Source organism: Balearica regulorum, chromosome 26 (genome assembly GCF_011004875.1).
Source record: "Balearica regulorum gibbericeps isolate bBalReg1 chromosome 26, bBalReg1.pri, whole genome shotgun sequence".
NCBI lineage: Eukaryota > Metazoa > Chordata > Aves > Gruiformes > Gruidae > Balearica > Balearica regulorum.
This window is the reverse complement of record NC_046209.1, coordinates 558,635-580,038: the sequence shown is the minus strand read 5'-3', so window position 1 is coordinate 580,038 and position 21,404 is coordinate 558,635. Positions and strand designations below refer to the sequence as shown.

Below are 21,404 nucleotides of genomic sequence, written 5' to 3'. Positions count from 1 at the left end.
AAAACAAACCAAATGATTTGATGAATGAAGAGTAGAGTTCATTCTATTTAATTAATGTACAAAATGTGTTTGTATATAATAATAAATATTATATCTAACAGCTGCTGTGGTGCTGCTCTGATGTCCTGCTAGCAGTTGTGCTGGGTTCCTGCTCGCAGTTGAGGTGTGAGGATCCTGTGGCAAGGGGGTGCGGGCACAGCAAGTCCAACACTCGGTACTTGAGAGGCCGCTGCCACCCCGGGGGTGCCCTGCTTCAGCTGAGGGGGCAGCAGGGCAGGGGGAGGCTCTGCATAGGTCCCTGTCACGGCCGTGCTCACCACAGTTCGGCAGCCTCTGTGCCAGTGGAAAGGCTGCGGGGAGGAAAGATCTGCTGCTGCGCCGTTGGCCTGGTCTGTTCAGGGTCCAGGGTGGGGCTGTGGGATGTTGAATTTCCTCCGCGGGCAGGGGCCAGGGAACCACCCAGGGCTGCGGCTGGTGCTGTCAACCTCGCCATCTGCCCAAGGAAGACTCTGTGTCTGGCTTGACATGGCTCTGGAGAGCAGGCTGGCTTTGCTGCCCTGGAGCTGGTTCTCCAGGGGGAGGTTTGCATCTTGGCTGGCCTGTGCTGTGGGACAAGGGCAACTCATCTTCCTCCTCATCACTGCTGTCCTGTGGCTGGGCTGGGCTGGGCTGGGCTGTCCCTGGGAGGAGGGAAGGGTTACCCTCACCCCAAGCCTTGCTGCATTTAGGATGCAGCTGGAAGAGAAAAAGCAGACTTTTTTTCTTTTTTCCCTCTATCATCTATCGTTACACGGACTGAAAATGAGCACTGCTGAGGGGCTGCCGTTCGTCCTGGTGCCGCAGGGGCTGCTCATCTCATCTTAACCCACTGCCTTTGTCCAGAATAAACCCCCTCAGCTAAGGCTGCAGTTTGAACCCCTGCTGTCAGCAGGATGGGAGGAGGGAGGTGAGGGAGAGATGAAGGCTCTGGAGCTGGGGATGGGAGGCAGCCCCAGGACATGTCCCCCTCCTGCCACCCCAAGAGCCTTTTTCCTTCCAGCTCCCCATCTCTGTTCCTCAATCCCAGGGTGATGGTCCGCCCTGCCCTGTGGAGCAGCCTGACCTGGGCGCAGGCTGGGCGCCCCCCCGCCCTGCCTCACCTCTCCTCCTGGGGCTCCTCCGAGGCCGAGGGGGCAGGCAGCACCCGGCTGCTCTTCACCGTGCCCAACACGGCCACCAGCTCGCTCTTCCTCACCAAGGCTGCGTGCAGCTGTTCCCGTATCTCCTGGATCTTCTCCTCCAGCTCCCGGAGCTCGCCTTCATCCACTGCCCCGTCCGGGGGCTGCAGCACCCGCCCGTTCCCATGGTGCCACAGGGGCCCCTCACCCTCGGGGGGGGCTGTGTCCAGCTGGAAGCGCACTCGTCGTGCCTCCTTCTGCAGGGCGCTCCAGGGCTGCCCCGCTGCTGGCACCTGCCTCGGCTGGAGGTCACACCTTTTTGGGGAGGGGGAGAAGGGTTGAGCTGGGATGTCCCTCCGTGGCCCCCAGGATGGCAGGTGTCCACAGGGAGGAGGTGAGCAGGGCAGGTGCCCACCCCAGCTGTACCTCTGCTGCAAGCTCAGCTGCTGGCTCTTCCGTTCCTCTGTGCCTGTGTTCAGAGCCCGGTGGATTTTCTGTGGGGCAGGAGGGAAGAGTGAGATGGGGGTGATGGTCTGGGGATTAACTGGGGGGTGATGATGGTCCAAGGCCGGAAGAGGGCAGAAGGGCAAGGGAAGGGTGGCATGGGGGGGATGTCTTTTGGGCACTGGGTGATCCCATTCCCGCCGGCCCCACCTGACTTGTGTGCAGCCAGTAGTTGAATTTCTTCTTGCGCTTGATGTGGGGCAGGATGAGGTGGTAGAAGACGTGCTCGCCCAGTGAGGTGAGCAGGGACCCGCTGAGCCCAATGCAGAGCAGCACGAAGAGCCCCGAGAAGTGGTAGATGCCCATCTGCAGGGTCTGTGGGGTGGGGGGGGGTTGGCTGAGCTGGGATGGGGGGGTCAGACCCCCAGAGGCCCCCCACCCGAGGTCCTGGCCACCCGCACCTCTGTGACGGCGAAGACACGCTTGCCGCAGGGCACCATCTTGTACCACTTGTCATGCAGGAGGTCGATGAACCCGGCCGACTTGTAGCGGCTGATGAACTCGGAGATGTTGGAGGTCAGTGGCGAGTTCTGGGGGAGGCCGATGCCGTAGCCTGGCCCCGAGGAGGCAGGGGAGGGGAGAGCGGCAGCGCTGGGGCAGGGGCACAGCACCTGGGCACAGCCTCCAGCACCCCACAGAGCCGGCACCCTCCCCACGCTATGTGGCCATGGCAGGGCATGGCCCCAGCCCAGCCGAAGCCAGAGCGCGCACACGCACGTGTGCACACACACACACACAAAGACACAGCCCCTCCCTCCCCCTGCCCCAGCACAGCTCCCCCAAACCTTCAATGGCGAAGGGTTTGCCCACGGTGAGCAGTTTGCAGTCGGAGTCGATGGAGACCTCGTAGTCCAGCAGCGACTTGTCCATGATGAAGGCATTGAGCTTGGGGGGCTCCGTCCTGCAGCAACGCAGGGGGATCCTCAGGGAGGGGGCTGCTCCCCCCTTCCCCGGGGTCCCACCAACCTGACACCCCCCCTTTCTGGGGTGGGAGGGGATGTAAGTGTGAGGTGGGGGGCGCACAGGCTGCAGGGATGGGGCAATGCCCACCCTGGGAAGGGACATCACCACCCCAGTGTCGTCCCCGTCCCTCACTTGAGCATGGTGACGCCGGCAGGGGTGGTGGGGACGTTGTAGCGCCGCATGTACTCGTGCATCTCGGGGAAGCTCTTCTTGATGTACTCCTCGGCGCTGCTCTCCCACACTGTGCCGAAGCGGAAGCCCTGCGAGGGGTGATGCAGCTGGAAGGAGGCACCAGAACATCAGTACCCCCAGCCCAGGTGGGAACAGCCCCCGGCTCCCTGGGGACATGTCCCCAAGCCCTGAGCGCACGCAGCCCCGGGGCGGGGGGTGGTGGTGGGGTGGGGGGGTGTGTGTGGGTAGGGGGGTGGGTGGGTGTGTGTGTGTGTGGGGGGGTGTGTCTGTGTCTGTGTCTGTGTCTGTGTGTCTGTGTCTGTGTCTGGGCAGCCTGTGGAGACGCAGCAGCTCTTCGGGGGGGGGGGGGTCTGGCAAAGAGACTACAACCACGAGCAACCTTGGCATGGACCCAGCCCACATCTCCCCCACCCTGGAGCTCAGGTCAGGATTAAACACCAGGCCACACAAAGTTTCTTGGGGGCCTGGGAAGACACACACCCCCCCACACACACACCCCCCGCGCCTTTGGAGGGGTTGGGGAGACCTTTCACACTCATCGCAGCAGGGAAGGACAGACAACCCAGCCCCTTCCCTGGCCCTCAGCCCCATCTGAAGCAGCCCAGACACTCTCCTACCTTGGGGTCGTGGATGCCTGAGAGCTCCTCGAAGGTCTTGTCCCCCACCATGACGGCTGCGAGGTTGGCCGTGTAGCTGGAGAGCACCAGGAGGCAGAAGATGGCCCAGAGGTTCATGAGGAAGCGGCCGGTGCAGCACTTGGGCGTCTTGCTGGACACGGTGCGCCCAAAGAGGATGGCGTAGCAGAGGTTGAGGGCTGAGGAGTAGGAGAAGATCTTCATGCGGTTGCGGCCGTGGGGGGTCATGCCATAGGGGCTCTTCCACTCGTACAGGGTGAGGAAGAGTGCGGTCATGTGCAGGGCCACGAAGATGCCCACCCACATGGTCCAGTGCAAGGGCCACATGAAGGCCCCGATAGGCGATGCCGTGTCCTTGGTCCTCACCAGGATGCCCAGGCTGGTGGAGAAGAAGGGGCTGGTGAAGTCGATGACTTTGCTCCGTGCCGAGTTGATGCTGAAGGAGGTGACGGCCATGTGGGCTGTGCCGCTGAGCAGGTCCCCCACCAGCCCCGTCCAGCGCCCATTCTTCCAGGCCCCGTATTTCCCATCGCCCACGATGTAGAGCTCAAAGTCAAAGGGTACATCCTCAGCCAGCTTCTCCAGCAGGTCGATGCAGTACCCGTAGCAGCATTTCTTGTACGCCCGTGGCACCGAGCCGTTGTCGGCGCCGAGCTCCTCGAAGAGGGCATCCAGCACAGCCGAGTCATTGGTGCCAGGGTCCAGGCAGAGCTGCCCGGCTGGGCAGCTCCCATCCTCATCTGCCTCCCTGGTGAAGACGAAGGGGTGCTCCACCAGCGTCACCACCCGCAGCCTCACGCGGGTTCCCCCGGTCCCCTCGCCGGGACTCTTGCGCTGGCGGTGGCTCTGCCACGCACCCTCCTCCATCTCCAGCTTGCCATGCCGCCAGGTGCCCACTGTCACCCAGGTGGGCTCCCCCCGCGAGTCCCGCCGCAGGCTCCAGATGCGGTACTGCTGCTCCGGGCGCACCAGCGTCATGTTCTCCATGCGCACGGGCCCCGTCCGGCCGTGGAAGGATGTGTTGGCCAGGAACCTGGTGGGAGGAGGAGGAGGGGGGGTCACAGCTCCAGCATCACCGGCACTGGGATGTGACGGGGCGGGGGGGAGCCAGGGATGGGGCTTGGGGCTGGGAGCAGGAGGTGCCTGACTCAGGCACGGACAAGGGCAGGGAGGAGCAGCAGGATCTGTCCCTGCTGCCACTGCCCTGCAGCTCGCCATGCTGGTAAGGCCAAGAGTTATTAATATTTATAGAGCAACTCTGCTCGGGTAGCATTAGGGAGATCTGAAGTGACACGTACCCCCCCCCGTGTGGCCGGCACAAATCGTATCCTGGGGGTGAGGGGGGGTGTGGGGGGGGAATGAGCCCCACAGCAGTGGCTGCACACACTGGGGACCACACTGGGCTCTGCACACTGAGCCCTGGGGTCCCCGCAGCCCCCCCCCCCCCCCCCCATGCACCCCGATATGATGGAGCCGGAGTGGGGGAAAGGGGCACTCACAGCACCTTCCCTACCTGGAGAGGAAGAGCCCCGAGGACTCGCTGCCCGCCCGGTGCCTGTCATTGCAGTTCACCATTGTCTGCAGGAGGGCCAGGTCGGGGCGGATGCGGGCGGCGCTGGCGACGGCCCGGGACACCAGCTCCACCGCGTCCTGGATGAAGAGTTCCAGCGGCGGCCGGTTGACCTCCCCATAGGCCAGCAGACCCAGGGGCAGCCCCTCTGTCTGCAGCTCGCCAGCGCTGAGGGGGGAGCCCAGCATCCAGTGAAACTCTTGTGGCAGCAGCCCCGACTCCTCGGCCGCCTGGAAGATGAGCCGAGCACGCCGCAGGTCGCAGCCGAGCACCAGCACCGGGCTGGAGAGGGTCCTGAAGCGTTCCCCATGCTGCCGGAGGTAGTGGGCGGCCCCAGGCTCATCCAGGTAGCCGAGGTCCAGGACAGTGTGGAGGAAGAGCTGGGAACGGCGGGCCCAGAGGCTGAGGAAGCCAGAGACGTCCCAGGGGTGGCAGAGCACCAGGTTGGTCTCATGCCAGTCGTTGGCCTGCAGGATGCTCACCAGCACGTCCACCAGCGTCTCCAGCGAGCTCTGCCGTTCCACGTGGAAGTGGAAAGGGCTCTGCCGACACACAGGGGTGGTGGCTGTCCTCCTGCCCGTGGGAAGAGCCTGGAGGCAGCAGCAGGCAGGGCCCACCAGCCCTCGGCTCAGCTCCCCTGTCCCTCCTGCCCTGGAGCCACCCCGTGCTCCCTGCCTGCTCCCTGCCTGCTCCCTGCCCACTCCGAGCCCCATCACAGCCTGGGGAGATGGTTCCCCCCTGGCTGCCTGCCCGGCACTGGCTGTGAACCCACGCACAAGCCAGAGGGACCAAAGGGAGAGCCTCGGGGCAGACACCCCGCAGGACCCCCTGGCTGGGTGGGCAGCAGGGCTCATGGCCACCCGAGCAGCGGGTTGCACATCCCCCTGCCCACAGGCACAAGTGTCTCACGCTCCCAGCCAGGCGCTGCCCCAGCTCCCCGCAGCCGCACGCTCCAAGGACGTGCCGCTCGCCAGGCAGCAGCCGAACACGCGTGGAGGGCAACGCAGCCTGCCGGCGCTCACTGCCTGCCCGGGCGTCCCTGGGGAGAGGCTGGTGGGACAGGGGCCGGCGTGGTCCTGCCACGTGCCAGGAGAGGAGTCCCTTGCACCCAGGCGCAGCCCGAGGTCAGTGGCACGTGGAGCCCAAATGAGGTAAGGCCCCAGGCGGAGGTGGTCTGTCCCCAGAAGGGACCGGCCGAGGGAAGGGAGAGGGACAAACCCAGCCCAAGGACACAGGGCTGCCGCAGGTCTCAGCTTGGCAGGGTTCGGGCTGTGAAGTGGCACCAGTGCCACTCCTGAGACAGCAGGGCTGAACTGGGCGGCACAGGGGACTGCAAGGATCCAGCGCCAGGGCGCGACCCCAGAGCCCCTCTGGGGCTGGATTGGGGTTGGGACCACGGGGCTGTGGGGCTGCCGGACGAGCCAGGGAAGTTGCCTTGGAGTGGGAGCTGGGATGGGACTGGGATAAAGCTGTGCTGGGGGCCGGGAGAGAGATGGGATGGAGCTGGGATGGAGCCGGGATGGAGGCTGGGATAGAGCCAGGATGGGGCTGGAATGGGGGTCAGGGGGTGGCCGGGATAGAGCTGTGATGGGGACCAGGATAGAGCCAGGATGAGGCCAGGATTGGGCCCGAGATGAGGTTGGGATAGACCCAGGATGGGTTTCAGGATACAGCCTGGCTGGAGGCAGGAATGGGGGTGAGATGAAGGCCGAGATGGGAGCCGGGATGGAGCCGGGACGGAGTTGGGATGCAGCGAGGATGAAGAGCTGGGATAGAGCCGGGATTGAAGCCGAACCGGGATCGGGATAGGAGCCGGGATGGAGTCCGGAGGGGAGCCGGGACTCAGCCAGGAGGGGGACCGGGAGGGGGACCCCGGCATAGAGGCAGGATGGAGCCGGGATGAGGAGCAAGGACAGAGGAGGGACGGAGCCGGCACGGCACGCAGGGACGGGAGCAGGGACGGAGCGCTGCGTCCCGGCGTCCCCGGTCCCCGCAGCCGCATCCGAGCGCCCCGGGAGCGGCAGCGAGGTGCGCCCGGCCGGTGCGGGTGCGGGTCCGGGTGCCGGTGCCGGTGCGGACCTTACCTGCGCTCGGAAGGGCAGGGGCCCGCGGGTGTCGAGGAGGCTGACGAAGGGGATCTGGAGAGCGGCGGCGAGGAAGTCGAGCTGGAGCAGCTCCCGGCGGGAGCGGGGCAGAGCCAGGACGGCGGCCACGCCGCGCACCACCAGCGCCCCGCAGAGCCACCGCGCCAGCGAGCCCGGGTCCCGCGCGGCCGGGGCGCCCGCCACCACCTCCAGGCTGAGGTTGTAGGGCAGCACCGCCCCCCCGGGGCCGGGCCCCCCCCCGGGGCTCCCCCCGCTACCGGCGGCTCTCACCAGCGCGGCGCGGAGCCGGGCGCGGCCGGGGGCGGCGGGCGGCAGCAGAGCCCCGAGGCGCACCGCGGGGCCGGTGCGGGCCAGGACGCGGCAGGGCTGCGGGTGCCCCCCCGCCGCGCCCAGCGCCGCCGCCAGCAGCCAGAGCGCCCGCAGCCCCGCCATACGCCCCGCCACCGGGCCCGCCGCTCTGCGCCCCGCCGGGGCGGGCCGGGGGCGGGGGCGGCTCCGGGCGGGCGGGGGCGGTGTGCGCGGGCAGGGACGGGCAGGGACCGACGGGGACCGACGAGGAGCGGCAGGGTCCCGCCGTCAGCGCCGGACCCTGATCCCGGCCAGCGGCGCCCGCCCCGTCCCCGAGCCGAGCGGGAGGGTCCGGGGCGGCCCCGGTGCGCGATGGGTCACGCCGGACACGGCCCACGCAGCGCCGGGCACGCCCGCAACACACACACACACACACACACACACACACACACACACGGCGCACTCCGGCCTGGCGCTCGCCCACGGCCACGCGTGGGTCTCCGCACCCTGCAGCAGAGCGGGACCCCCACCCGCCCGGTGCTGCCGTGCGAGGGCCGCGACCGTGGGGTCCCCCGGGGGGGAGCACGAGGTGCCCCGGCACAAGAACCCCCGCGGCTTCCAGGGGGGTCCCGGTGGCTTTTAGACCATCGGGACCTTCCTCCTCCTCCTCCGGCCGGGCGCTCACGGACGGCGATGCCAGGGGCCCCCCGCCACCGCCCGGGCTGGGAAAAGCCCCTCGGGGCGGTGGCCGAGCTGGGCTCGGAGCCCCCCCCTCCGGTAACGGCCACAACCGGATCCCCCCCATCCCTCCACAATCAGAGATGTGGCCCCAAAGGCGGGGGGGGGGGGGGGGGGGCCCGGGCCCATCCCGCTGTGTGGGGAAGGGGCAAATGGCCCCACGCTCCCATGTCGCAGCCGGCCACGCAGCAGCGTTGCAGCCTTCCTCCGCAAGGGGGGAAAGAGGGGTCACCTTCCTCATGTGCACCAGGGAAACTGAGGCACAGCCCAGGGGCTCCTTGCCACCAGAAGCACAAACATCAGCTGCCAGGGAGACAGAGCTGGTACTAAATTAATAAGAAAAAGAAAACGAGCAATGGAGCCAAATACCAGCTGGCAAAAAATATTGATCACCAGACAAATTTAATGAGTCACAGCTAATGAATTCCCCTGCAGAGATGGGCTCGGACTGGGGAGACTCAGCACAAATGCTGCCAGGGCATGGGGAGCACTGGTGGCTCCTCCTCGGGGGGTGCTGGTCCCCCAGGGATAAAGGTGGAGCAGCACCCACTGCCCCAGGCAGGAGCTGGGGGAAGGAGTCTGGCATGACACAGCCCCCCCCAAACCCTGACCGCTCCCCAGGAGCGGCACAGGAGGGGGCTCGTGGGGAAGCCCAATCCTCCTGCTCTGCCCAAGCCGTGCCCCGACACGAACCGCACTGAGGAGGGAGAGCTCCAGTGGGGTGCAGACTGCTGCCTCGGGGCTCAGGGCTCTCCCTGCGACAGGGACGTGCTGCCGCCACAGCCCCCAGAGCAGCCCCCGGCTGGGGGTGACACTCCCCGCTGCAGCCGATTCATGTTGATCCAAACTGTCAGGAGGAAGGTGGTGAGCAAAAGGAGAGAGGAACGGCGCTTATTAAGCTAAAAGCATTATCTAAGCAAGCTGGCAGGAGCATGGTCTGCACGGATGCTCACGTTATTAAAGTGCACTTTAAATCAACTGCCCTTACTTCTGGTGTATTAAACAGGCCCGTGTGGTGAGTGTGCACGGGGATGGCCGCAGTCCCTGTCAGCCAGGGGACCCCACTCCACCCCTGTGGGGACAGGGAGGGACCCGATGACCAGCGCAGCTTCCCTCGAACAAGAGCTTACTCCCCGCCAGCAGCCCTGCGGCGGTGGGTTACTGAGATCTGGGGGCACCAGCGGGGTGTTAAAGAGAAATCTCAGGCATCTTTCACTATAAAAACCAAATCTTTTATGTAAAAAATAAACCTAAACAAAACCCACAACCCCCGCTGCCATGCTCGTGACAATACAAAAGGCCGATTCCCCAGAACACCATGAAAACAAAGTAGCTGGATCCAAATATATATAAACTGTCAACTTAGGAGATTGGAAATAGCACCTTGCTGGCCCCCCCGCCCCTCCCCGAAGGAGTCAGCCCCAAACCCCCCCACCGAGCCCACGGCCGCACCCCACAGCCCCCTGCCTGCCAGACCAGGAGGAGGGATGGGGCCGTGCGGGAGTCCTGTTTCTGGGCTCAGCACCCCGGGGGACCCCCTGCCTGGCCCCAGGCAGCCCCCGCTCTCCCAAGAGCGGAACAAGCCCACAGCAGGAGCCCGGCTGTCAGGGCTCTGGCGACACCGAGCAGCATTTCCCAGGGCGGGATGGGCGGAAGGGGTCTCTAAAATCCAACCTCAAACCGGTATTGAGAGAAAAAACACTTTTCTGTCTGCACTGCAGGGTCAAGTAACAAAAAGAAACAAAATAAGGGGCAGGGGAAGAGACGGGGAAAGAGCAGGAGCTGTGTCCTGAACCCCTCCCTCAGAGCCGGTGACACTCCTCCCGCAGCCGGCCGCTCCGAGTCTGTCCCTGCCGGCACCGAGCAGCGAATTGGGGTGAAAACGGTCCCTGTGTTGTCCCGCACGCAGCAGCCCTGCAGCCCCCGCGCTTGTCTCAGTCCGTGGCATCGAACGGATGCCAGATCGAGCCGGCAAATGCTCCGGCGTGTGCCGCGCGAGAGGTGCTGGCGAGGACACGGGCCAGGTGTGTTTGCACGTCTGCGTGTGCAGGTGCCCAAGGGCGGGCTGGTTCTTCCCCAGGAGCTGGGCAGGGAGAGGCAGAGGGGTGCGAGGGCAGGGGGCGCCTCTTCATTTGGCTGGTTTGGTGATGATGCGAGCGGAGAAGTCAAAGAGGTTCTTGTTGATTTTCCGGAGGGTGCTCACCTCCTCTTCCAGCTCGCTCACCTGGATCGTCAGATGCTCCTGGTCTCCCACCAGGTTCTGCGGTAGAAAAACACAACGGAACAGCGTCGGGCACCCGGGTCTCACCTCGAGCGAGCGGAGGCCGGGGCTCCCCCGGCAGCAGCAGATCCCCAATCCTGTTGTCCTCTCCCTCCTCCATCTCCTACTCAACCCACAGCCCCTCCTGCCTGCACTGTCAGAGAATTCCAGGGCGCATTCCTCCCCGTCCCCAATGTGCACAGGGCCCTGAAAAGGGGACCCCCAGGGCGTCTGTACCAGCAGGACACGATTCCCCTGTCTCAGGGCTGCTCTCACCTTTTCCCTTGTGGAGTACATCTGTGAGTACATCCTCTCAGCCTTCTCCAGGTAGCTCTCCCCAGACTCCTGCAAGGACCAGACAGGAACGATGGACACAGAAGACCCAGGCCCTCTCCCAGTGCCCCTGGGCAGGGTTCCCCGCTGGAGCAGCCAAAGGAACCCCCTGGCCCGCAGCCCCATGGGGTAAAGCAGTGACCGAGCAGAGACTCCAGCGGGGCACGGCCAATCCTGCAGCACCGGCAGAGCCCGGCTGGAGCTGCAGCCCCTTTCCAAAAATGGAAGGCCTGTGCACAGGGCTGGGCAGGGACAGGGGTCCCGGAACAGCCCCCTTGAGAGTCCCTGGGCAGGAGTCTGTCGAGCTCCCCTCTCAGCATGCACAGAGCCCCCCGCCTTGGGCAGGGGGACAAGGTGGGCTCACCACGCCGCAGGCCGCTCTCCTGCACCGTGCTGCGAGTGAAGCCCGACTGACTGCGGCACTGACATTTCCAAAGCAGCACCCGAGCTGGCCCGGCACCGCCGGCATGCCATCCGCTCCACCGAGCAGCCGCCAACAGCCCCTCCTGGACTGGTTGCCACCTCCACTACACAGAGCTCATCCGTCAGCTGTGGCAGGGCTGCCGCACGCCCGAGGGACAGGCGCTGACAGGAGAGCGGCTCTGGGACCACTGGCAGAGAGGCCAGGGGACAGGCGGGCAGAGCAGCATGGCATGCAGCAAGCCTGTGATCACTGATGGTGCAGGACACCCCCCTGCCTGGGGACAGCCACACTGGGGTGACTTCAAAGGACACCCTGTACCCCAGCCAGGACCCTGCCCCACTCCCCTCAGCCTGGGGGCTCCTCTCCCTGGGCCGAGAGCAGCCCAGATGCAGCCGAGAGCAAGGGAAGAGCCTGCCTGCTCCCTGCCTGCAAGGCTCCCACCACAAGTCAGTTGGGCAATTCCACTGCTTTAAAAAGCAGCACTTGGGGAAGTTCAGCAGCACGGGGGAAGATGAGGACAGGCTGTGGATCAGCAGCAGCGGATCAGCACAGACCAGCCACTGCAGCGGCTCTGGCTGGAGGAGAAATTTTGCACCCTCGGGCACAGACCCCCCCAACCTCCGTCTCCCCCCCAGCAGCCTGCTCGTCCCCGGTACCTGCTGGTGGAGCCCGAGGCGCAGCGTCACTCCCTCGCTGCCCTGCTCGTCATTGCTCTCGGTGCCGTGGAGGTGTTTGCTGAATTTGGGGAGAGGCACGCTGGGTTTCCCGTCCGGGTTGAACATGTTGGCTGGGGCCAGCACTATGAAGGCATTTGTAACCGGACCTGAGATGGGACGAGAGGAGGGGACGGGTCAGACTCCCCCCGCGGTGGGGTTGCCTCTTGCCTGGCGCCTCGGGCAGCCCCGAGAACAGAGTACAACCCGCGGTGCAGGCAGCTGCCAGGACTCCTGCCTCCCCCCAGCACCTGGGAGCTGGCAGAGCCCCTCTCCCTGTCCTTGGTGGTGGGGAGTGGGGATGTGGCTCCACACCCCAGGCCCGGCGGGGAGGAGCAGGGCGGCCTGGCTGTCCTCCACAGACCCATCCATCCATCAGCACTGCTGCTCTCGCAGCTGTCTCCTGCAATGATCTATTGCACACTCTCGTTTGGCAGAGCTAATGAGCGCTTTAATTACTGCATTTACCCACACAGGCTGCTGCTTTCTATCAGCAGCCCCCTCCACCCCCCCTTCCGAACTCGTGCTCACTGGCAAACTCCCACCACCGCTCCCCACGCCCAAACCTCTCCCCGTCAGACAAGGCGACCCCCCAGCACTCCCCAAACACCTCCAGCAGCCCCTGGGCTTGTGCACAAGCAGAGCAGCTCAGTCACCACTAATAAATCCCCGACCATCCGTCTTTCCCCCGGCCGAACACGACAGCGCGAAGGGAAAGGTTAAAAGGATCCAGATGCACCTGAGTGCAGGCAGGCTGCCGCAGCGCCCACCCAGCCCCCCCACCAAGGCAGTGGGGAAAGGTGCAGGATGGAGGACGGAGCCTGGGGGGGGGCCCCGGAGAGGCTCGGAACCGCCCAAGGCTTTCAGTCCCTGCAAAGGAGACAGACAAAAGCACCTCTGATACGGACGAGGGCTCCCTTGCCATCATCTCCCCCTCCAGCTAGACCAGAGCCTGCTCCGAAGCCTGACCCTCCTGGGATCCAAAGCTGGATCCTGCTGGCAAAGCAACAGCTCCACCGGATACCTGGTCCAGAAGCTGCTCTGCCAACGGTCCCAGGCTGGCCCTGAAGCTCTTTGCCAACATTTTGCTGTAACAAACCATTTGTTTTACTCTTGCTCCCTCCCTGAAGACGAGACGTTTGCTGCTTCTTATGAAAGTATCCATTAGTGAGATTACTGCTGCTGGTTCACCAGCAATTCCAGAAGCAATTTGAAAGGAAGGGACAAGAAAGGCAGAGCGGATAAAATCTCACAAACTAGCCCACAGATCCCCAAATCTGGTAAACCGTCCAAGGCGCAGACCTCCAGCCACTCTCGGGCTCCAAGTCCCGTCCAAGCCCATCTCGTCACGATGGCTCGGGCACCAGGTGGTGGGCGATACCCTGCCGGTGCAGGCAGAGGGACTGGGCTCAACTGGGGCAGAACGAATAATCTGGCTTCCAACACTGGCAGCTGCCAGCAGGAGGGATCGGCTGGAGCATCCCTGTGTGGCCTTGCATGAATGAGCCCTCAGGGACGGTCACACCGTGTTTGCAGAGAAAAGGATGGAGCTCGTGTGACAGGAGGGGAACAGAGGCCTGGAGGGATTTGGGGGCAGTGCTGGCAAGGAACCCGGGAGCACTGGCTCACAGCCTCATCCCAGAGGTCTCCTGCTTCCCCTCAGAGCGGTGCCAGCCACGCTGGGTGACCAGGAGCAGTCCTGCCATGCCCAGCACAGTCATAGCTCACTACCCGAGATCAGCAGCCCAATTTCTCAATGTCCATCTGCCTGCCCATGCTCTGCCCCCCCGCCCGCCCCCATCAAGGACAAGCAGACTTTGCTGGAAAAGCCCCCTGCGTCTGTCCTGCCTGCACAGCCACGCTCTTCTCGAGCCATGCTCCAACCCCTCTGATCTATTTGCAGCACCATCATGTGGGGAAGGCAGCGGTTTCTGCCTCACCCCCAGCTACCCGCTCTGCCCTGTGAGCAGAGGGATCTCACTCTCCTGACCGCACCAGGCCGGAGGTTGCTGTCACGTCAGCTGTGGCAGAAAAGCCCGTGTCATCCCTGCCTTGGGAAGGGAAAGGCTCAGGGAACACGCTGGAGGGGTAAGCAGGGCTGCAGCAGGGAACAGACCTTGCTGGGGGGCTCGCATCACTGCTCGGACAGGCGGTGAGAAAGGCCAAGGGGAGATGGTGACCCGCTGGAAAGTGGTGCTGCAGGGAGCTTGCTCCCACTTAAACGGGTAGCAGGGCTGCCGAGGAGAGGCAGCGCCGGCACAGAAGAGCTGCAGAGCCCCTGACGCAGGGAGGCTGCGGGGAGCCTTGGATGGCAGCTCCTGAGCCACGCGCAGCTCCCACCAGATTAAGCATCCAGCAGCAGCAGGGTGGCACTGGTGCCAGGGCTGCCGAATCCCCATCTGCAGGAAGATGTGACCCAGCAGAGGCTGCAGAAAGCACCCGCACCTCATGGCCCCGGCACCCAGCAGCACGGTCAGTCTGGTCCTGCCCCTCATGGGAAGAGCTTGTGTCCATCTGCACTCCCCTGCAGCCTCCAGGAGGGTTTTAATGCCTGGCTCGAAGTGAAAGCTTGGCCCTCCCCTCCTCTGATGACTCACACAGCTCAGATTTTGTCTGCTTTCACCCTTCTAACGCTAGTGGAGCGAGGCTGAATGGACACTGCAGTAGGTCCCCATTAGAAACGGTCCTTGGCAACAAAAGGAAAAGAGGAAAGGGTCTGCAGGCAGCCTGACTTTCAGAGACTGCCCCGGGCAGCGGCTTCGCCCACCCACCTCTGCCCAGAGGCAGCACCACAGAGGAAGGGGGTCTGCCTTTCACCACCAGCACCGCTGGGGAGGGTTTTAGGCAGCACCTGGGGAGCAGGCCACCAGGGAGAGGACAGAGACCACCACAATTGTATAAGAAATCCGCTGTTAGCAACAGCTCAGCTGCAGCAGGAGGGCTAAATCGTCCACCGCTCTGAGGCACCTAATTGCTGATCTGAGCCTGTAAAGGTTTGTTTGCATGGTTTATCGGAGCCATCAGATTGAAATCCCAGATGACTGCTTATATTGGATTCACTTCAGGCCTAATGAGCTCATGGGTGCTCGTTGCTGGGGTCACAGAGACAGTCTCTTCTCCAGACACGTCCTCCCCCCGGCATTAGGGTGCGTGTGGGGCAACCGCTCCCTTCGGAAAACAAGGGGGAAGATCCTGGACGTCCTCACGACAGGGTGAAATCTATGACTCACTCCCTGACAGTGCACAGGGGGTTGTTAACAGACACGGGCAAGGTCAAAACGCTGCTCCAGACAGCTGAGGTGTCCCTCTGATGCCTCTGCCCTTCCTGGAGGTGTGAAGCACGCGGCAGAGAAATGCCTCAAGTGCCCAGGGCGGCGGCGGTGGAGCAGAAGTGAGACAGCAGCAGCCTTTGGCAGCTGAGGAGGAAAGGATCCCAGAGATAAGGGCATGCCTACCTTTGTGATTCATCGTCTTCAGGCACTGCTTGCTCTGGATGTCCCACAGTCGGACTGTTTCGTCGTGCGAGCCAGAAAGCAGCAGGCTGCCATCCGTGGAGACGGACAGACATGTCACCTGGTTCCTGGAATGGGGAAGAGGAAGTTTAAACTCAGGATGACCCGAGGACTGCCAGAAACCAGTGAGGTGGGCAGACGGGGGCGATGAAGCGTTTGGCAGGTATGTCTGGTCCCTCACCTGTGCCCTTTGAAGACCTTCCCATTCTCCCGCTCTGTCTGGAAGGTCCGGTCTCCCTGGACCGGCTGCAGAAATGAAGGAAGGAAGGGAGAGAGCAGTTTAAGTTCAGGAAGACTGAAGCCAGCAGGTTCATCACTGTGTCTGGAGGGGGCAGAGGAGATACAGGGGAGCCCAGGCCCTCCCACACCCTGGCAGGTCACACCGGTCAGGTAGGCGGGGATGTGACAGCTCAGGGTGCCACGTCAAGGCTGGGCTGCACAACAGCAGCACGGAGCGGATCCACAGCCCCAGGCACTCACCCAGGCACAGAGGTCAACCTGGAAGATGGATCCGTCCATGCCGCCGCAGAACATGTGATACTCAGACAGGTCGAGAGTTACAGCCATGATTCCCACATCAAAGAGGACGGAAAGCAGGAGCTCCCCAGATGAGATTTCCCAGAGCTGGAGCAAGAGGGTACAGGAGAAGTAGGGGCTTATATGTTAATACCAGGATTGGAAGAACACGCTGCTGCCTCTCAGCACCTGCCCGGCCGCAAGCCATCAGCGCGTATCGGCACACCCTCCTGGCTGCGGATGGGGAAACCGAGTCCAAGGCATAAACCTGGGCAGAACCTAGGATCAGCCTCTCTGTGACCATGAGAAAACAAGTTTCCAGGTAGCTCCGAAACCCTTAACCCCATCCCACGCCCGTCCTGTCCCCCTGGGCAGTCCCCTCCCTGCAAGGCAGGGGCAGCAGGCTGCGGGCTCCAGCCTGCTCTGCTCCCTGCCCTTCGAGCCTAAAGGATGTCCGTGAGGGGAAGCGGAGGAGCTGACCCCAACATTCCCCAGGAGAAGAGGGATGGCAAAGCAGGAGGAGGCCCAGCCCAAGGGCAGGTGCAGAGAAACTGCTGGTGTTCGGAGAGGCAAAGCCCATTAGGTCTGGCAGCTCTGAGTCATCACAGAGACAGCCAAGAAATTCAGCTACTGCAACCCTCCCAGCCAGCTCTGCTGCAGCCCAGCAGGAACTCTGCTTTAACCCTCTGGGGCCCACACACCTCTGGTGGGACTGAGTCGAGCCTTACCTTCGCCGTCTGGTCAAGCGAGGCTGTGGCAGCTCGTGCCAAGGGCCCTCCGAAGCCACAGCACAGGTCCGTGATGGGGAGGCTGTGTCGGGACCACACGTGGCGAGGGTCGGGGATCTGGGAGGGCTCTGCCTGCAGCACGCTGTAGGGGAGAACAGAGAGATGGGTCAGCAAGAGCAATGCTGGGGATGCCAAAGCAAAGCGGCTGTGAGGAGAGCTGGCTGAGGCACTGCTTCCTCTGGGACGGCTCTCCTGGCTGCAAGGACCAAGCAGGGGACAAAAGCCGTCAGTGGCCACAGCACATGCGACACTGAGGACGAGGGCTGCTATTGAGCTCCCTGTCCCAGAGGGGACAGATACCTCGGCTGCCATTAACAGGGAAAGGGACGTGCTGCGTCAAGCAGAGAAAAGAAGTCAGAGCCATATGCCACAGCTTGGGAAACTCAGATGAGACATGAGGAAAAGCCTCCCTGGCAGCGAGGATGATAGCAGTGGAACAGCCACCTCAGGAGGGCACAGACTCACCATCACCAGCAGGCTTTACAAACAGCTTAGACATGCAGGCTTAGGCAGAGCTGATTCCGCCTCCAGGAAGTGGTGGCTGATCTCTTGTTCTAATGTTCCTCGCCCAGATGCTCCCTGTCCCCTGTACAAACAGGCTGAGACCTTCCCCCAGGCCACCGTTACCTATAAAGGTTCCACACCAGGGCCAGGCAGTCCTTCGCCCCTGAGAGAAAGTGGCTGCTGTCATCAGTGAAGCAGAGGCATGTGAGGTCCTGGTAGTGTCGGTTCAGGATGGCGAGGAGGTTCCCGTTGGAGACCTAGAACAAGGGAAAGGGCAGGAGAGCATTAAGAATGGAGCACCAAGATGCTCCAGAATAATGTAGTGTCCTGCCCTCAACAGTCATGGGTGCAGCAGCACCCGCAGCTCCATCCCAAGCTGGGTGCTGCTGTACCAGGCACAGGCAGAGCGGAGAGTCCCCGCGCAGAACAGGGCGGCAGCAAACTGAGTGCAAAGGGAAGGTTGTGTCGACCCCGTGAGCCCATTTCCACCTCGCTGATGGCAAATGACACAATCAAGGTGCAGCCGGTACAACCACATACAGCTACGGCCAAAGGTAAATACAGCAGAAGACAGTTTGAAGACGTCCTGGCAACGCTACCTCTGAACCTAGAGATGCCAGGGCTGTTTCTCTGGTCAGGACACAAGCATGCAGTGAAGATTTCCTGTCTACTGTTAATATTACTCTGATGGCTTCTTCCAGCCTCCCACAACATCTAACGAGACAGCTGAAGGGGTGAGGAAAGCCACAGGAGGCTGCGTGCCACCCCAGGGGCGGCTGCACTTCAGCACGGCTGGGTGGTCTCGGGCGAAGGGAGGCGTTAGGGTGGACAAGGAGCTCCCTAAACCCAGAGCTTTTCTTGTTAAAAGGCAACACTGTGGAGGGGGAGGGAACTAAGGAGGCAACGAGGGAGCCCCGTACAAAAGAACAGAATTGACTCCCTCTCACTGTCTGAATTGCACCTAAAAATAAAACCAAACTGCAATTTGATGGAGAACAAGTGGTGTCACAGAGAAGACACAGAGAAACTAGGGCTCTTGGGCCCATTTCCAGCTCTATGATGGCTTCCACACAGCCTCTCCAAGGTCCCTGCTCCCTGCCAGGAGGACGGTGCCATCACCCACTGCATGCAGGCTCTCGGAAGCATTTGCAAGGCAAGGCGAGCTGGGGCTGACAAAGGGCCACATTCTGCAGATGAAGCAGAGCAGGGACCAGCTCAGAGCATCGCGAGCAACTCCCACTTGCTGCAGTCTCAGCCCAGCATTCCTTGTGAGGGCTTTTTTCCCTCAACATTGCCACAAGTGCCTTTTTAAAAGAAAAATCTGATGAATTAAGACAGAGCCACCCACATAACAAGGCTCAGAAACATCCCCCAGGACCGAGAGCTCTCCAGGTTAGACATCTCGGTGTTTAATCCCGGGGCTCAGAACAAGCTTGTTCTGTTATTTGCTTGGTGGAGTGCTTAGAACGCAGCGTAATGCCCAGGTAAACACACCACTAATTAAGAATAGAAGGATGATGACCAGCGCACAGCAGTCTCTGCAGACATCCAGATCACAAGTCACACACAAATATGAGGCTAAAATACGGAAGAAGTGCTAAAGGAAAACTAGGTCCTGTGTTTCTGCTTCAAGGGAGCAACACCTGACCCCTGAGGCATCTGTAGCAGTTTGGAAAGACAAGAACAGAACAGACGGAAGCCTCACCAGCACTTCCCATCACAATTTCTTCCCCCCTGCTTTGATGAGGTCCGCAGGCCCACGGAGGCCACCAAGCAGCCGGCCCCAGCCCCTCAGGGCAATGTGGAGCCCAGGCGCACCAGGACAGCTGTAACGTATGTGACCCAGCAAAGCCTTCGCTCCACTGCAGAGCCCCAATAACGTGGATTTACGATGACTAACAGGACAGGGGCACTGGCTAACCATACTGGATGTGAACCTCTCCACCCCCATTGACCGTGCCAGCCCCCTCACCTCCCACAGGTAGATGCTCTCAGCAACCCCAGCCAAGATGTAGAGCCCATTGGGAGAAGCCGTCAGACAGGTCACTGGCCCAGGGCATATGATCTTCTGCTGGAGCTGGTCCTGGGGGCAGAAAGAACACAGTGACCCTTCAGCAGGGGCTTGAGTACAGGAGGGGGACAGAAACAAGACCCTGGTTCAGTTCAGACCGGCCCGTGGGAGAAGAGGCAGCTCAGGCAGCGTCCGACGCACTGCGGCTGCCTGTGTTTGAGCTGTGTCCTCAACCCGCACCAGCACTGCTGCACTTCGGAAGTTCAATGCCGAAGAGGAAGATGACGGAGGAGCACAGGCCATGTGTGCAAATCACATTGGACTGCTCTGCATTTTGCTGCAGTTGCTTCGTGTTTGTGCCCACAGGGAAAAGGTAAATTCCCCTCCCGCCCTCCTCCACGCACAAAGCTCCAGCCACACGCAGCAGGAGGTACCAAAAGGGATCTGGATCAGTTACACTCCACAGCTGGGGAACCTTGGAGACTCAGCAGAAAACAGGCTCAGAAGATTACAGCAAAATAACATTGATAAAACATTTTTTTTTAAAAAAAAAGAAAAAGCAGATGCAAGCTCACAGCCCAGGAGAACAGGGAGCAGGACTGCGAGCTGCTCCTTGCAGCTTGCGGGCACTGGAAAAAACAGATCTGGGGCTGCGTGTGCTGAAACCCACAGGCTGCTGCTGCTGCTTCTGCAGCAAAACTGAGGGGAACGACAGGGAATGGAGAAATTGGGGCTGTGATCACTACAGTCCTGCCCCAGTGCAGGCACAGCGGGAGGCAGCTGGCAGGAGGAGGAAGAGGTCTGGCTGTGTAGGGATGGGCAAGGTTGGTCCGGCTGCGTTTAGGCTTCTGTGTTTAGCTGGAAGATGCAGAGAGCAGGCCAAGGCTCAGGTGAAGTGGGCCCAGCCATAGGGCACCTGCACCCCTCGGTGCTGCCTCAACTGGGGCAGTTGTGCAAGGGAGTACCGGCCCAGAGAGGAGCCCAACAGCCAATTCCTCCCACAGAAAACACCTTTCCTGGTGGTTCGATCGGCCGGGACCCCGGGCAGGGAGCTGGGAATATGGGATCTGTGACCCAGGGGGGGTGGCAAGGCAGGGCAGGGGTTGCTGCAGGCAGGTCTCCCTGGAGATGGGGGGGCTCAGGGGCATCACTGGGGGGGTCTCTGCAGAGAGAGGGACACGGGGCATCTGCCTGCGGGGATGGGGGCTGCTACGGAGGGGGTGGCCTGGGGCTCTGCCCACAGAGACAGAGGGTCTGCATGGAGAGAGGGGCCCTGGGGGGGGTCTGGCCATGGAGACGGGGGGGGTCTCCAGGGAGGGTGGCCCTGGCGTATCCCCACAGGGACGGGGGTTCCCTCCGCAGGGCCCGGGGGCGCCCCCCGAGTCGAGGCCTCCCGGGCCCGCCCGCCGCGCCGGTACCTTCCTCTGGAGCTCCCAGACGTTGATGTAGCTCTTGCCCAGCTGGGCCCCCAGCAGGTGCTCGCCGCCCAGCAGCGCCAGCCCGCGCGGCCCGCTGTTGCCGCCGCGGTAGCCGGGCAGGGCGGAGCCCGAGTGCAGCTCCCAGACGGAGCAGTTGCAGAGCGGCCCGGCGGCGTCCGACACCAACGCCACCTCCATGGGCGCCGCCATCTTCGCGGTCCGCCAGAGCCAGAGAGAGCGCGGCGGCCGCCTAGAGCGCCGCCTCCGCCCGACGGCGTGGCGGCGACCAACCAAGAGCCATGGCCGCGCGGCTGCGCGGGGCGGGACTTGCTGCGGCGCCCGCACGCGGCAGGAAGCTCAGCAGGGCCCGCCCCGGCCCGGCCCGGGATGGGGGACCGCGGGCGTTCGGGGGGGCTCCCCGTGGCTCTGTGAGCACCCCCTCGGCACCCTGTAGCTCCGTGGATGCCCTGTGAGCATCCTGTAGGCACCCCATGGACACCCATGTCTTTGTGGGCACCCCGTGGCTCTGTGAGCACCCTGCAGTCCCGTGGGCACCCCACGGCTCTGTGAGCACCCCCTGGACACCCCACAGCCCCATGGGCACCCCACGGACACCCCACGTCTTTACAGGCATCCTACAGCCCTATGGCCGCCCCGTGGGGAGCCCATAGGCACCTCATGGCACCCTATAGGCACCCCATATGGACCCCATGGACACCCCCATAGTGCCATAGGGACCCCATGGACACCCCCCCCCCCCAGCCCTATAGGGA

General features: G+C 62.9%; 2 protein-coding genes across 3 annotated transcripts; both read right to left on the bottom strand.

The window, feature by feature from the left end:
* Positions 1-55: 55 nt before the first annotated feature.
* Positions 56-7,571, bottom strand: GRIN3B (glutamate ionotropic receptor NMDA type subunit 3B). 2 transcript variants are annotated; one of them, XM_075776313.1, is made up of 10 exons: positions 7,106-7,571; positions 4,965-5,563; positions 3,434-4,484; positions 2,757-2,902; positions 2,447-2,562; positions 2,063-2,214; positions 1,812-1,976; positions 1,584-1,651; positions 1,140-1,472; positions 56-680 (listed from the first exon to the last, which is right to left on the bottom strand). In XM_075776313.1, exons 1-10 carry the CDS (start codon positions 7,556-7,558, stop codon positions 638-640), a joined length of 3,126 nt encoding a protein of 1,041 aa, XP_075632428.1. In that variant the 5' UTR covers positions 7,559-7,571; the 3' UTR covers positions 56-637. The 2 variants fall into 2 exon arrangements, with proteins under 2 accessions (XP_075632428.1, XP_075632430.1); XM_075776315.1 differs by lacking the exon at positions 1,812-1,976.
* Positions 7,572-9,362: 1,791 nt separating this feature from the next.
* WDR18 (WD repeat domain 18) lies at positions 9,363-20,890 on the bottom strand. Its single transcript, XM_075776587.1, has 10 exons — positions 20,632-20,890; positions 19,175-19,285; positions 17,326-17,459; positions 16,639-16,780; positions 15,875-16,018; positions 15,576-15,640; positions 15,338-15,462; positions 11,826-11,992; positions 10,689-10,757; positions 9,363-10,412 (listed from the first exon to the last, which is right to left on the bottom strand). Exons 1-10 carry the CDS (start codon positions 20,839-20,841, stop codon positions 10,281-10,283), a joined length of 1,299 nt encoding a protein of 432 aa, XP_075632702.1. The 5' UTR covers positions 20,842-20,890; the 3' UTR covers positions 9,363-10,280.
* Between the last annotated feature and the right edge of the window lie 514 nt (positions 20,891-21,404).